The sequence below is a fragment of the Castanea sativa genome, chromosome 7 (genome assembly GCF_040712315.1).
Source record: "Castanea sativa cultivar Marrone di Chiusa Pesio chromosome 7, ASM4071231v1".
Classification (NCBI taxonomy): domain Eukaryota; kingdom Viridiplantae; phylum Streptophyta; class Magnoliopsida; order Fagales; family Fagaceae; genus Castanea; species Castanea sativa.
In genome coordinates, this window is record NC_134019.1 from 10204739 (window position 1) to 10220577 (window position 15839).

The 15839-nt window shown below is 34.1% G+C and overlaps 2 protein-coding genes across 3 annotated transcripts; both read right to left on the bottom strand.

The window, feature by feature from the left end:
• On the bottom strand, nucleotides 1-4791 carry LOC142642617 (pentatricopeptide repeat-containing protein At3g57430, chloroplastic). 2 transcript variants are annotated; one of them, XM_075817012.1, is made up of 2 exons: nucleotides 2005-4791; nucleotides 1-484 (listed from the first exon to the last, which is right to left on the bottom strand). In XM_075817012.1, exons 1-2 carry the CDS (start codon nucleotides 4707-4709, stop codon nucleotides 469-471), a joined length of 2721 nt encoding a protein of 906 aa, XP_075673127.1. In that variant the 5' UTR covers nucleotides 4710-4791; the 3' UTR covers nucleotides 1-468. The 2 variants fall into 2 exon arrangements, with proteins under 2 accessions (XP_075673127.1, XP_075673128.1); XM_075817013.1 differs by lacking the exon at nucleotides 1-484 and having other exon boundaries at nucleotides 1750-4791.
• Nucleotides 4792-7338: 2547 nt separating this feature from the next.
• LOC142643941 (protein CANDIDATE G-PROTEIN COUPLED RECEPTOR 7-like) lies at nucleotides 7339-8034 on the bottom strand. The gene has a single exon (XM_075818647.1). The coding sequence runs from the start codon at nucleotides 8032-8034 to the stop codon at nucleotides 7339-7341; it is 696 nt and encodes a 231-aa protein (XP_075674762.1).
• Nucleotides 8035-15839: the final 7805 nt, after the last annotated feature.

Genomic DNA, 15839 nt, shown 5'->3' on the forward strand with positions numbered 1-15839 from the left:
CGTTCTAGATTACAATGGTTTTAGCTTTAGAAGATAGCACTAGGCATTTAAAATATGGGATATGATTATCTCCTTGTCTTTGTCTCTCCAGCAGAAGCTTGAATGGTGAATCTCATCCCACTGTGTAGAATAGCCTAGAGTTCAAATCTTTTCCAACTACTTGCCTGCTGTTCTTTTCCTCTTCATCAATCACCAAGTATGGATTCCTCTCAATGGGCTTTAAGTTGAAGAAAATAAACACATAGAAAGCCAAGCTCGCAGCCTCTCTTCTCTTGATGTATCCCTAACCATGCATATCTATAATTGATCAACATATATAATACCAATTTTCAGAACTCCAACCCTTGCGAAATACAAATACCCCCTCCACAGCCACGTAAAATTGCTTGAACAGTGGTAGATTTTCAAGATTCTTAGCTGCCTTGCCATCTTTTTTGGATGCTTCTCGTAAGCTTTTAATTTACCAACTTATTGGGAAAAAAAACTGCCCAACAACACAAGACATCAATCAAATAGAGAAATATGGATCCATGTAAACCAATCGTTTTTTAATGTACCTTTTTCCTCCTATTTAAACAACATAAGCTATATACTCCAGAACCTGTAATGGAAGTACAATTATCCAGTGCCTATAAGGACAATGACACTGAAAAGCAGTGTACCCTTGAAGAACTAAAAATGCTCAAATGCTACATCCCAACCATTGCAAGTACCAGTTTATTTCACGTATATATAGTCTGGGAAAAGCACATATGATCGCAAGTTCCTTGAAGAGAAGTAATGCACTCATAATTATATGGATTTCGTTAATAATTGGGTTTTTTTTTTTTCATGCATGTAAATTGTAAAGACCCATAGAATGAAAAAACTTGTACATACGAGAAAGAAGAGAAAATAGGGGTCTGTTTGGTAAAAGATTTCTAGTAATATTGTTTAAGTTTTGTGAAAATATGTGTGAGTGAAAAAGTATATGAAAATACGTGTTGTGATATTTAAACATTGTTACCAAATGGGGCCTAGAGCATTGACAAATTGGTTTCGCTGGTAGTAAGGAACAACTTTTCTCCATATTGTAAATTGTACATCTCAGTGTGGACTACATTGACACTCAAATTCTGATTGGCAATTACCAAACGTCAAAACATGGTCGGCGGATTAATCAATGGTAGTGGAAACATAAATTTTAAAGTTATTGATTTTAGTTCCAGTCAAACTTAAAAATGATTGATTTCAGTCACTAAGGTTTAAAGTAGTTTATTTTAGTCTCTATCAAACTAATAGTGATCTTATTTAATCCTCAAGGTGTCTAACAGTGTGATGGCATGCTAGTTTTTAGTATGGTCATGCCATTGCTTCATGGGAGATATTTTACAAATGTTGGCAAAATGACTTAAAGCGATCACTTTAAATTATTGGGGACTAAAAACGATTACTTTAAATTTTAAGAACTAAAATCATTCATAGGTTAAATTTTAGGAACTAACTATTTATTTTGCCTTAAAAAAAAGTGTGTGTGTGTGAGAGAGAGAGAGAAAGAGAGAGAGAGAGAGAAGAGAAAGATGGAAGCATTTCTTCTTGGATATGCCCTAGTGCACTGGTATTCTTATTGTAAATAAATTACTTAGCCAAAAAAGAAAATGGTCAGATGTTTATGACAGAGAAGCCATGTTGGGCTAATCTACCAACTTTACTAACAATTTGTAGTTTATAAGCCACTCAATGGATGTAAATAGAACAAAAATAATTGTGTAGCATAAGACGTTACTCAATATACACCCCCAAACACTTTCACAGCTTGAAATAGATACTGGACACTTCACAGTTTGAGATATCTGGAATACAGGCTATCTTTAAAAATCTAGCCTAAATTACTAAAGAATTGTGTTCGTTCCAACTATATTTCAGAATGTGGAAACATAGTCTAGAACAGTACAAGATGGTTTAATATCTAAACAAAAAATTCATAATTCTTCAGAAGAATAAATCAGTTAGGGCATTTATTACCAGTAATCTCCACATGAACAAGTTCCATTCCTAAAATGGTGGAACCTCCTGACATCTCTTAGAATGATCTCCCTGTCTACTATCTTAGATATAAACTTGGTCGCAGTATGGCAGTCATTACAAACTCTAAGGTTCTTGGCAACCCTAATGGTAGTTCCAGGAGGGCTGTTAAGGATGCCAAAAGCTATTGCCAGTTTCTCACTGTGCCCACAGAGTATAGTTTCCTTCTCCTCCTCGTCAATGTTATGGAGTACACAAGAAGTATCAGGCACATAACCCACCTTTCGCATCCTTTCAGACAGGGTTTCAAGAAATCCATGGAGCAGCTTACTTTGTGGGTGTAATACATCCCCAGCCAAAAACTTATGAACCTCATCGCCCAACTCAATCCAGCTACACCCAGGTTCTTTTCTTACTCCCATTTCCTTCATCTTTTTTCGAATCTCCATTGCCTTTCCCCAGAGTCCAGCAGAAGAGTAGATATTAGACAGAAGAACATAGTGGCTAGCTACATTTGGCTCCAAGTGGAAGAGATTGTTTGCTGCAATCTCTCCAATTTCTACTTTATGGTGCATCCGACAAGCACCAAGCAAGCTACTCCAGGCATCTTTTTTGTCAAACTCAGGAGGCATAGTATTGATAAGTTCAAATGCTTCTTCCACCCGACCAGCTCGACCAAGCAAGTCCACAACACAAGCATAGTGGTCTGGTGCAGGTTCAACCCTGTGGTCCTCTTTCATTCGATGGAATAAGTGTAAGCCTTCATTAACCATCCCTGAGTGACTACAAGCTGCAAAAACTGCAATAAATGTAACTTGAGTAGGCCTTAAAATGATGTTCTTTTCTCCTTCTGTGGCCAAATTTTTAAATATTTCAAAGGCTTCCTCCCCTTTTCCATGCATCCCGTAAGCCATGATGAGAACATTCCAGGTAATTACATTCTTGATGGGCATCTGATCAAAAACTCTCCTAGATAAGTTCAAGCAGCCGCATTTTCCATACATGTCAACTAGTGCACTACCAACTGCAACATCAGATGCCAATAAATGTCTGACAGCATAAGCATGGATCTCTTTCCCCTTTGCTAGTGCTGCAAGAACAGAGCAACCTGGCAGAACAGTCATTAGTGTTACTGAATTTGGTTTAAGAATCCTATTTTCATCCACACAATCATCATCTCCGTATCTTTCCAGTTCTACCCTTTGCATCTGATTTAGAAGGTTGAGTGCATGATCATGGCATCCACTAATAACATAACCAGTGATCAATGTGTTCCAAGACACTATATCTCTTTGCTCCATGCAGTTAAATATATATTTTGAAATTTCTATCTTCCCCATCCTGGAGTACATATCAATAAGTGCATTCTGCATGTACTTATCCCTATCCAAACCCCTCTTTATTACATATCCATGCATACCTTCCATGTCAGAGAACAGTTCACAACTTACACAAGCTGGCAACACACTCGACATTGTGGTGGCATTTGGACAAATTCCATCAAGTGCTACCATTTGAAAGAAGAGGTCCAAGGCCTTCTCATCATGCTCATTTTGTGCATAACCAGTAATCATAGCATTAAAAATTGCAATATTTTGCTTTAAGATACCATCAAAAACTCGGCGACCACTTTCAACTTGTTGACAGTTACAATACATGTCAACCAAAGCACAGCCCAAAAAAGAATTCTCAACTAAATCAGTATTTTTCAATGCATAAGCATGAATTTCCTTCCCTCTGTCTAACATCTCCAAATGAGAGCAGGCAGGAAGTACGCTTGCAAAGGTGACCCCATCAGGTACAATTCCATTGAGAACCATGAGACGCAAGAACAATAACGCCTTTAAAAATTGATCATTTTGAGATAATAAACTTACCATGGTATTCCATGAAACCAAATCACGGTCCTCAAATAACTCAAATAAGGATCTCGAGTCATCAACCTTTCCAAGCTTAGCATACATAGACATCAATGCATTGTTTGTATACGTTCTCCAATTATCCGTTCTCAAACTATAAGCATGAACTTGCTTACCAAGCCGAAAACCATCATGTTTATGCAAATTCGAACAAGCAAGAGCCACACTTACCAATGTAAACGAACTAGGCACCACATTCTCAAACAACATTAACCGAAATGCCTCCAAAGCAAGCTCCCACTCCTGAAACCGACACAAGGCAGAAATGGCAGAGTTCCAAGAAACTTGGTCCCTCTCAGTAATTCTCTCGAACACCTTGTATACGTCCCCGACATCCCCACATTTCCCATACAGATTAACAAGGGAATTGGCCACGGTAACCCAGGAGGAAGCGTACCCAAACTTGAAGACATGGGCATGGATCTGTTTCCCCAAATTCAAGTCCTGAAGACCCGCCACGGCTTTGAGGACCGCCGGGAAAGCAAAGTTATCCGGTGGAATACCCAGTTGAGTCATTTGGATGTACGTTAAAATGGCTTCCAGAAAAAGATTGGACCGGGCTTGGAAGCGAAGGGATTCGACCCATGAGTCCTGAGAGCGTGATTCAGACAAGGGTTTTGCAGAGAGAGTGGTGGTGGTGGTGGTGGTGATGGAGGTGAGAGTAGTAGTGGTAAGAGGCTGAGAATGGACAGTGTGGCGGTCAGATTGGAGGGAAGGCAGTGTGAAACTACGTGAAGAGAATGGGAGAGTGAGAGGAGAAAGTGGTTGAATAGTGTAGCAAGACATCAGATTCTGGTACTGGTAGATGGTAGTTATTACAGTTGAGATGTTAACATACTAATTATTTTATGAGATTTTGGGCTTCACCTTAGATGCCATTAGTTTTTATGATGTGGTGCAGGGTAGAGAGTCTAAAAATCATATCCTCTAGTTTGTTTGTTTGTTTTATATGGAGCACAGTTTAGGTCGAGTGCATTTAGTGTATTAGACCCATTAAGATGGTGACATATGTTCAAAAGTAGATGTGTATTATAATTTTAACGGGTTTAGTGCAACTGGACACTGGACCCAAACTTTACCTTTTTATTATATAACAATTATGAAGTAACTGTTTTGTTCTTAAAATTTGAAGTTGTTTTTATTATGGTATTTAGTAGTGTAATCATTCTTCTTATTTGATTTCGTTATATTTAACTTTTTGTCCCTTTATATTTGATTTTGTTTTCATATTGATACTGTAATTCATTTTTATTAGTAATTTTACAGTTAAGTATTATTTATGTTTTTTCTAAAATTAAAAAAAATGTCATTTATATTTGACTATTTCTTGAATTGTTCTAAAATGTTTTGTAAGTAAAAAAACATACTTTGGACGATCGAATTATTAACGAAAATGAAAAACATAGCTAAAATGAAATATAATCAAATATGAAAATTCATATTGAAATTAGCCTCAAACTTTTTCCATATTTTTAAGTGGAGGAGTGTCATTTTAATCATAAACTTTTTCCATTAAAAGTACTAGTTAATGTTATTGAGTTACAAGACACTTAACAATCATCTCCTCCATTTGGTTTAAATTGAAAAAAAAAATACATTTCTAGTTGAGTTTTTTCATAAATTTAATGCACTATATGATTGGGCTTGATTTTTAAAATTTTTCATTCTAATTGTTACGTGGCTATGTACTGTGAATTTCCTATATCTCTTATTCTAGATTTACTCTATGTGTTTTAATTAGTTCAATTAATTTTTTTTTTTTTTGTTGAATTAGGGATTTGACTTTGAATTTTGTCTACATCAAAAACCAATTAATCAACAATTGATATTTTAGTTTTATCATAAAGAGTATTCATCATTTAGTGGACAGGAGATTCAAATCTTGAAGTGATCTATAATTGAGAGAGAGAGAGAGAGAGAGAGAGAGAGAGCATTGTGTTTGTATGTGTGTGTATATATATATAGCTAGTAAACAAAGTATAAAATTTGCACGTGAATATAAACTACTATTAAATGTACAATGCTAACACCTTGATTGGTTGGTGTAAAAATTGGGGGATGGAAAATAGGAGAGAAACGTGAAGAAAGAATATATGGAGGGCCTAGGGGTTTTCTCTCACACTTTTCCATCCCTCCAACCAAACAAAGCATAAGAGAACCCAAACAAGTAAAAAAAGATAGCATCTTACAAGAATTTAAGGGGAAAATACTGTGGCAAATTGTAGTCTACTTGTATTTTGGAAATTCCATTATGTTTCACAAACGAAATTTTATCTTGATAATTGTTATTCTTACTTTCATTTATCATTGGGCTCGCACAAATTTTTTTTACATAAAAATGATACATGCATATCATATACTATATTATAGAAGAGCCATAGAAACAACAAATGCACGATTTGCCTATCTTTTTCTCTTTGGCAAGCGGTCAAATTCTCATTAATTAAGATATTTAACTTTAGGTAAACTTCGTTAGAGTAGTTTCAACACTAAAGTTCTATTTCAAAAGATCTCAAGAATTTAAAATAGAATCCAAAATTTATTTTAATTGTTTTGATCATATAGCATATTTTAATATAATAAAACTTACAAATTAGATATATTCTTACACCAAGATGTTAAATTTATGTTTGTGTTTAGATAATTTAATCTAGATGAAACTCTATTAAAGTACACACACAATCATAATAAATTTGTAAGTGCAAACTAATGAATTATTGACAGGTATTCTTTTTGTTTAGAAAAATGTACATTATAGTTCATAATTAAGTATTTATTATTAGTTAACATGTGCCCTTAATCATTAATTTACAATACCTACTTTTCCTTGGATAGTGAGAAAAATACAAAATTGCCTTTAAGAATTAAAGAATTGTTAGGTCGCAAATTTGCAATGGTTTTAGTTTTAGAAGGTGGGACAGGCTTTTGAAAGGAGTTTTATTTATTTATTTTTTTTATACAAGATAGAATTTTTATTCTAACATAATCTAAATGTATATGTGTGTGAAGTTTCCTCCTAGAGACTTGAACTCCGGCCCTTACCCCTACACTCCACAAGCATTTATACTTGTAGAGTGACCACCGCACCAAGGGTGCACGGTGATTTTGAAAGGAGTCTTGAATATGCATACATTGCATTTAAAATAGGGAAATATACTTTCACATTCATTTATATCAAGTATTTCAAGCACATGCTATAATTGAAGTGAGAATATCTACACTTCAAAATGTTTTCAAAAACAAAAAAAAAATCACATTTTAATAGATAAAAGTGGATGTAATGTGATAATGTGAGAGAATAAAAGCACTTTAAAATATGCGGTACACCTGTGTCCTTGTCCTTGTTTCTCAAGAAGCTTGAATAGAGAATCTCATTCCACTGTATAGAATAGACCTGAAGAGACAACATACTAGCTCAAAGCCTAGAGTTCAAATCTTCTTCCAACAACTTGTCTGTTGCCTCCACTTCGTCTTCAACAATCTTAAAGTATGGATTCCCTTCAATTGGCTTAAAGTTATAGAAAATAAACACATAGAAAGCCAAGCTCCCAGCCTCATTTGCGGCATCCCTAACCCATGCATATCTATAATTCATCATCAGTTCAATTGCCAGAACTCCAATCCTTGTAAAATACAAGTACCCCACCACAGCCATGTAGAATTGCTTGAATAGTATTAGTTTTTCAAGATTCTTAGCGGCATTGCCATCTTTTTTAGATGCTTCTCGTAAGCTTTTAGTTGAAGAACTTATTGTGAAAAAAACCGCACAACAACATAAGATATCAATCAAATAGATAAATAGGATCCATGTAAACCAATCCTTTGCTATGGGACCTATTTCCACCAAAACAGCATGAGCTATATTCTCCAAAACTTGTAATGGAAGTACAATCATTAAAACCTTCTTATCGCGCTCTTGTATGTAAGGTTTCAACAAGAACCATCCATTCCCTATGAGGACAATAACAGTGAAAAGCAGAATATCCTTGAAGAACTGGAAATTGTCAAATGCTACATCCCAACCATGAGAAGTTCCAGTTTTTTTCACATCCACATAGTCTTGGAAAGCACATATGATCGCAAGCGCCTTGAAGAGAAGTAATGCACCCATAATTATATGGATTTTAATAATAATTGATCTTTGTTTGATGCATGTGAAGACCCATATAATGAAAAAACTTGTATATATGAGAAAGAAGAGAAAATAGAGCATTGGTAAATTGGTTTCGCCTGCAGAAAGAAAATCCTTTTCACCATGTTTCAAATTGTACATCTCCACATGGATATCCATTGAAAGTTCATACTCTGGTTGGCAATTACCAAACATCAAAACATAGTCGCCAGGTTCATTAATGGAGGTGGCAAAATTATAAGTTGATGAGTTGGTCGTGAGCTTTTCAAATGTGAATAACACTTTCCCATAATTATTTGACAAAATGCAGAAATCTTTGTTGAACATGGACTCATTGAAGATTGTGGACCAGGGTGATCTATCGAAAACTAAAAATCCGATGGAAGAAGGGTTCAGTTGTGCTGTGTGATTCTTTGATTTCCAAGAGATATCTTTTAGTGAAATGGAGGTGTGGCCATCTTTTAAGAAACCGAATTTATGAATCCAGATAAATTTTCGGTAGTCATTGGTAATGTGTGCGTTCATGATGTCAGAGACAGCAAAGGGAATGCTTGAAATTATGAGCAATGCATATGAGAGTTGAAGCAAAGGATGATGGTTTAGAGGAAAGAAGTTGAAGATTTCCATAGAGTGGATATGTGATTGAAACTTCAAATGTGAAAATTGGTATCCAAAGCTAGAGATCGAATTTCTTATGCTGCATGCATAAGTTGGTTCAAACTGAAAGCAATAATTTGCAAAGGGCTGTGTTTGGTTGGATATGAATGGCTCAAAATTGTTGTAACTTGTAACAGCAAAAGAGAAAAATGGTTTGCCATAGATTTAGAAGAGTGACAGAACAAACTTAAGACATCGATCAATTGTGTACTTTGATAGTTTTTTTTTTTTCTTGAAACCATTGTGAACATATAGTTCAAATTGTTAGTATTAGCAAAGAAGTTTGGGCTCTTTACGGTATCTCTCTAAGTTGTTGGTTTGCATTTTGGCTTAATAGGGACTTTGTTTTCAACAATGCCTATATTTAGCACCAACATATTTGGGTAGGACTATAGAATGATATCTTCTTCTTCTTTTTTTCAAGAAGAAAGACCATGAACTTTTAATAGCAATACTAGGTATGGTTTTAACTCGGGTGGTATCCAATCAACAATATATACATATTAAAAAGTTCACTAGGTCCTATTAGGTTCCTTAACGTTTTCTTTTCTCCCCATGGCCAAGGGTTAATTTGTTTTGACAATGTTGGCCTAGGCTACATTGAAACATTAACACTCTATTTGTCAATTAAACTTTAAAGGTGAAATATTTTTTTCTCTAAAATATTATTATTATTCTTTATCTTTTTTTTTCCTCTCTCTCTTTTTTCTATTTATTCTGCATCATATTATTTTTGTCTTTAAACTTCACCATAACTTTCCCAATCCTCTATCATATATAGTAAACTACGAAACTATGCGAAACATCAACCAAAATAATGCATAATAATTCCCAAATCTGTTCAAACTTAAAATAAAAAATAAATAAAAAAAACAAAACAAAACAAATGTTGTATATATCTATAATATAATTAGAACCCAAAAAGAACGCAATTTCCATAATATAACACACCTTGCCCAACCAAAATCAATCGCATCAATAAAAAATTCATGTCATATTCAACCTAGCAATACAGCTAACAGAAATTTTGTACTCTTTGTTAACTGTTTAAATCTTCCATGCACCCAAAATAAAATAATAAAAAAACCCTCTTGTTGTTTCCTACTCATCTCGGCCCCATCTTTGTTGTCGACTATCACCCCATTACCCCATGACCCTCCCACTTCCCTTGCCCCCCACCATATGTGAAGCCATATCCATTGCTAAGCCTTTGGCAACAAAACTGATAGGGATGGTGGAAACCAATGAGACTGAAACGAAAAGCTCCCTGATCAGATCATCCCATTTAACCCTGTCGAGTTTGAAAAGCCCAACTCCCACGCCCTACTCAGACTCCTTCCCTCCTACACCACACGATTTATGTAACCCAATGAGACTGAAATGAAGTACTTTATCATGATTTCCAACAACAACTCTTGTTGTGGGTCATTGCGGAACACGCATTCATGGAGTTGGGGGTGTCGAAGGTGGCTAGGATGGTGGCAAAGTCGCTTATTCGAATTGGTGGGCTTGAGCATGGTAGAGGGCAAATGAATAATGGGTAGAAATAGAGATGGCAATGAGGCGGGGCGAGGCAGGGTCGAAGGACGGGGTCTTCGTCCCCGCCCCACATGGTTTTGTCTTACCCCATCTCTGTCCCGCTCCATATGATGGGAAAAACTTTCTCACCTTATCCCCACCCCTTGAGACCCCAAAAAGCTCCGCCCCATCCCATAAAACTTTACTTTTTGTTAATTTGCCCTACAATTAGTACAATTTTTTTAATAAAACCTATTTCATTAATAAAAATATTCTTGAAATTACAACTAAATTTATCTCATCAAATCAAATCAATTTTTAGAAAAAATTGAATAATATATCCAAGTGTTTCAAGACAATCACAACAAAAAATAAATAAATAAATAAAATCTCATAGTATAACACATAACAAAATAAAGGCAGAGAACCACATTAGGTAGAATAAAATAAGCTAATATAGATATGTTTGTTTAAATAGTAAAATTTTAGAGTATGAAAAATTTACAATTATAACCTTTAGCAACTCGAAAGGGGGAGGGGAGGGGCAGGGCGGGGTGGGTTTAAAAAGTCTAAACACATCCCCGCCCTACTCCGTGATGCGGGGCTAAAATCTTGTCTCATCCCCACCTCACCACTTTTGCGGGGTAGGGAAAACCCACGTGAGGCGAAGTGGAGAGGGGCATGTTAAGTGGGGCAGGGCAAAATGGCCATCCCTATGTAGAATCTTCAAAGGACGAGGAGGAGGAGGAGCATGGGAAAGTCTATGATTTTTCTTTTTGGTTGTGGTTGTTGCTTTTAGGTCTTGGACAGTCTAGGGGTCAGTTGTGAAAAAAAATTTCTATTAGTTTTGTTAAGTTAGAGATGACATGGGTTTTTAATTAATGTAGTTGACTTTAGTTAGGTCAAGTGTATTATACCTCCTTAAGATACCTACAAGCAGAGGCCCTCATTAGTTTCGTACGAGGACATTTAAAAGTATCAAATCTTAGTAGGAATCAAGATGCAAAGCCTCTAAAAATTTCTAGAATTTCAACCTTTAAATATGACGAATATTCAACAAAAAATCATTCAAATCATTCTTATCAATCTTAGATCTCTACTGGAATCAAGCTCAAAATGCCCTCAAGAAATTCAAAAGTTTCTAAATCAGTCAATGAAATTCTACAGATTCAAGTGTTCCGAAGAACTTACACTACATATCTTTGAAGACGAAGATCATTCAAAGAAAACAAAGAACGAAGAATTTCTAACAAGCGCATGTCAAAAAAGTTCATCATAATCCAGTTTTCAAGATCTCTTAGTCCACTTTTCAATCAAAGTGAAGGAAACTTGGCGTTTGAATCAAGATTGTATTTGCTAGAGGATTAATATGTTGTAAAAGAATACATGAGAACTGTGCACACTCATTCATCAATATAAAAATACATGTGTGAAACATTTTCATTTGTTTGGTTTTCAAACTTGAAAATATGTGTTTATTAGTTGCTAACCTGTGCAATGCACGGTATTATATAATATAAATGTGTAAAATTTATATTGATTTCAATGTCAAAGTAAAAAATAAAATTATTATTCTCTCAATAACTCAAATGATATTTCATTCCTAAATAACATCAATTTACCTCAATAGAGAGGTAGAAACTCTAGAAGTTGAAGCCCACCAAGCTCTCTTGTAGCTTTGTGTTGTTTTTGTACCTCCTTATAGTGTTTTTCTCATTCTTTGTCAATTAGCCACTAATTAGGTGAAACTTTTAAACTAACAAAGAATTAGTGGAGTTTGTTATGGCCATTGGCTAAAGCAAACATTTCAATTAGACATTAGGACCAACAAAAAAATAAATTGAAAGGAAATAAAGAGACCCAAATGTCAAAACAAAAGATAATCAAGATAATTCAGTCATTCTAAAAATATACAATTTAATATAATGTCTAGTAGAAATAATTGGTATTCGTTTAAAACATCCAATATAGTACGAATAATAACTGATTCAATGATTATTCATAAAAGCAAAACACCAATAAGTTGATTATAAATATGGTGACAATATTGGAATTTAGTATCACCTCCTTCATTTGTCAAAACATGTAGAATTTGAAATTGATATAAGGAGAGGATAATGAAAAGATATTGAAAACTTAATTAAGATTAATTCAATCTTTCAAACACACGTATTGAATTCTACAAAATGGAATAAAATATTTTAAATTTAGTTGCTAAACGCGTTCACTTTTAATCATGATTGCCTACATCATATTGAACACAAAAGATTGATTTCATAAACAAAAGTAGTGACTCACTACCAAATTTAGGAAGTTCATCTTCTTGCTTCATGCTTCTTGTTTTTAAATTTTAAATTATAAAGTTCTACAATAAAAAAGATCAGGTGCAAAATTTGTATTGGATAAACTACAATAAATCAACGAACTGAACCTGATGTTCAAGCTCTACTGGATAAAACGTTCCCAACTGTTGAATATGAGTAGATCATAATGCTGCTCTTTAACTTAGTTTGCTCTCTCTCTTTGCTGATTGCTACCAATCTAAAAACCACACCAAAAAAAAAAAACCTTATATAGGAACAATCCTGCATATGCAATTCTCATCGAAAAAGAAAAGAAAAGAAAAGCAATCTATATATCAATTCCAAGAAATACTAAACAAATAATTCCAAAAAACAAAGAGGGAGTGGAAAATCAACCTTCACCGAGGAGTGGGACGCAAAGATACTAATGAGGTTTAATATTTGTGTTGGTGCTGTAAAGGGAGGTTTGTATGCGAGAAAAAAAAAATTATGTTTATGTTGATGCCGTATAGGTTTCTTATGCAAGAATGGAAGAAACCCTAAAGGTTTTTTAAAAATAAAACTTTTAAAAAAAAATACGTGTAAATTTATTGAAATTTTTGTTACAGAATTTTAGTTGAAGTAGAATTTTCATGCTCTTGAAACATATATCTAATAAAATTTTACATAAACTAAACTATTGTAACACTTGATAACATAATTATAGGTTGAAGAGAAATAATAAATATATAAGAAATAAAACCTAAAATAAAAAGAAAAAGAAAATAGTGAGGATGTGGAAAATTGTGGGAGTTTTAGAGGCTTCAGTTATATATTGATAAAGTTTCTGTAGACACTCGATTTTGCACCCATAATTTAGATAGACTCGACTTTTTGGTTTATTTACATGTATCCTTTTAAGTAAACCGTGCAACGCAGTAACCTTTAACTAGTTATAAGTAAGAAAGTGAAGTAAAATCCTTAACCTAGTGTTCTGTAATTTATTGAGCCATATTCGTTGGGCTTGCATAGGCCCAAAGTGCGCCCATATTTGCACAATATCAGTAAAACCTTAACCTAGAGTTCACTGCATGTGGTATGTAAAAATATTCTCCAAAACAGAGAAAACAATCTGTCAAATAAAAAAAATAGTCTCGATAATCCACCTTATGATATTATAAAATAAATAAAAAATAAAACTTAGATATAGTAGTTATTCCTTAGGTTATCCTCTTAAGATTCAGTCATATGGCTGCTTAAGAACAGTACCTAAGTACTATACCTAAGTCTTATTAAAAATAAAAATAAAAATCTCATAGCAACTGCATTGGTCTCCCTGTACGAGGACAATTTTGGAAGGAAACTCAATAAACACCCCATCAACTTTCCTATTACTTATCTATTTTTGGAGAAATAATAAATAAATAAATAATATTTAAATAAAATCAAATTTAGAATAGAAAATTTGACGTAGTTGTTTTGAACTGTGGTTAATTAATTAATTTTTTTAAAAAAAAGTAGATTCTTATTTTAAAATAGTAGAAGGTTTTTTGTGGTACTTACACGATACACACCTACATGTCATGGGATGGGAGGTCATGGAGATGGTGCTGGTCCTTTGTGAACGTGGAAAGAAACAGTTTACTCGGTGACTCTGGCAAATTGTGTATGTAAAATGCAATGAGATGTTGTGTTTTAAAGTTTCACTTTGATATGTGCAAATACAATTTTGTGGCGGGCTTTGCTCATTCATATTTTAATCTTTTTGAGTGATTTTTTCTCTAAATTATACTACTACAGAACAAAATTTCTATAGTGAATTTTTCATTTAAAAAAAAAAAAAAAAAAAAAACTGAAGTCTGTTGAGGGAAAACCAAGGCTATGAATGTTCTAGTGGTGGCTAGCGTTTTGGGTTAGAGGTCGAAAATGGAACCAGGCCACAACACATCTTGACTCATGCCTAGTGGCCCGTATGGCCCACCCACAGCTATGATTGGTGCACAGTATGTGAAAAATCTAGGACTACAACATTTAATACAACAACTTTGTTACAATCTCGACATTACTGTAAGCGGTCGAATAAAAATTAATGAGTTTATATAAAAGTGACATACAGTCGATTACAATATATCATATAAAATAATTTTAAAAATGTGATAAAGGTTGTAGTCCTAAAATAACTCTTAGTTAATATGATAATATCATTTGAAATGGCTTAAGAAAAAATTCTAACAACATCTATGCTATACCCAAAAAAAACTCTTTGTTTAATTTAGACTCAATTGAGGCTAGTTATAAAGCCCAAATCCATTTAATATTTGCTTAACGTGGGACTTTGTACATATCCAGATAACACACTGTTTAACTAATTCAATATCTCTAGTCAACCTAAGGTACAACAAGAAACCTCTCACTCACATAATTCCTTCCTTTAATTTCCATTCATCATTTTTTTTTTTTAATTACTGATAATTTCTTTGAGCTTTGCTAGATTCAACCCCATATCCCATTTCGACTTGCACACCGAGTTGCAATAGTGATTGAGCTAGCGACCAGTCAGTTGAGAATAAAACAAGTAGTTAGGAAGGGAGGCAATGTTTCGATGCCATAATCTTTGCCTTCTTCCTTTGTTATCATGATTTCTTAGTTTCTCTATTGATTACGTGTTTTCGTGTGTTTTGATTTGTTTCTTCTGCATTTTGTTGCTTGCTTTGGCTTAAACATATAAATTGCACACGAAATCATGTAATGTAGAAGTTTGGACTAGTTAAAATTGTCATTGCTTCGTTTTCTGAGGTCTCTACCTAAAGCAGCGTATGCCCTTTTTTTCATATTCTTTTTTTTTTTTGAGAAATGTGTATATGCCTAAGTTGATAAACAAATGCTACTTTGTACCGGTATATATGCACTAAATTCAAGGGCGGAACTAGAATTTTATGAATGGAGCCAAAATGATAACAAATATAAATTTGAACCAATTTAATAGTGTCTACAAGAAATATGAAGGGTATGAGGGGCTAACCATATTTCTTTAGAAAGTTTTAGATAAATTTCAGAGGAAAAAATCTAATATTTGAAAAGTTTGAGGGAGCTCCCCATATATTTCTTGAAAATTCTAGAAAAATTTAAGGGTAATTTTATAAAATTGAAAAAGTTTGAGGGGCCATGGCCCCACCCTTCTTGGTAGGTCCGCCCCTGACTAGATTATAGTGCCATTTGCCGGAAATCCTCAAAGTCAAAATCCAGACAGACTTTCTTTATCTTCTCTCACGTGTTCTTGTGTATAGCCCTCATCTTTGAATAAGACCAGCTAGCTCACTTCAACAC

Coding starts and splice junctions, on each gene's coding strand:
- LOC142642617 (XM_075817012.1), bottom strand. CDS start 4,709: ATGTCTTGCTACACTATTCAACCACTTTCTCCTCTCACTCTCCCATTC.
- LOC142643941 (XM_075818647.1), bottom strand. CDS start 8,034: ATGGGTGCATTACTTCTCTTCAAGGCGCTTGCGATCATATGTGCTTTC.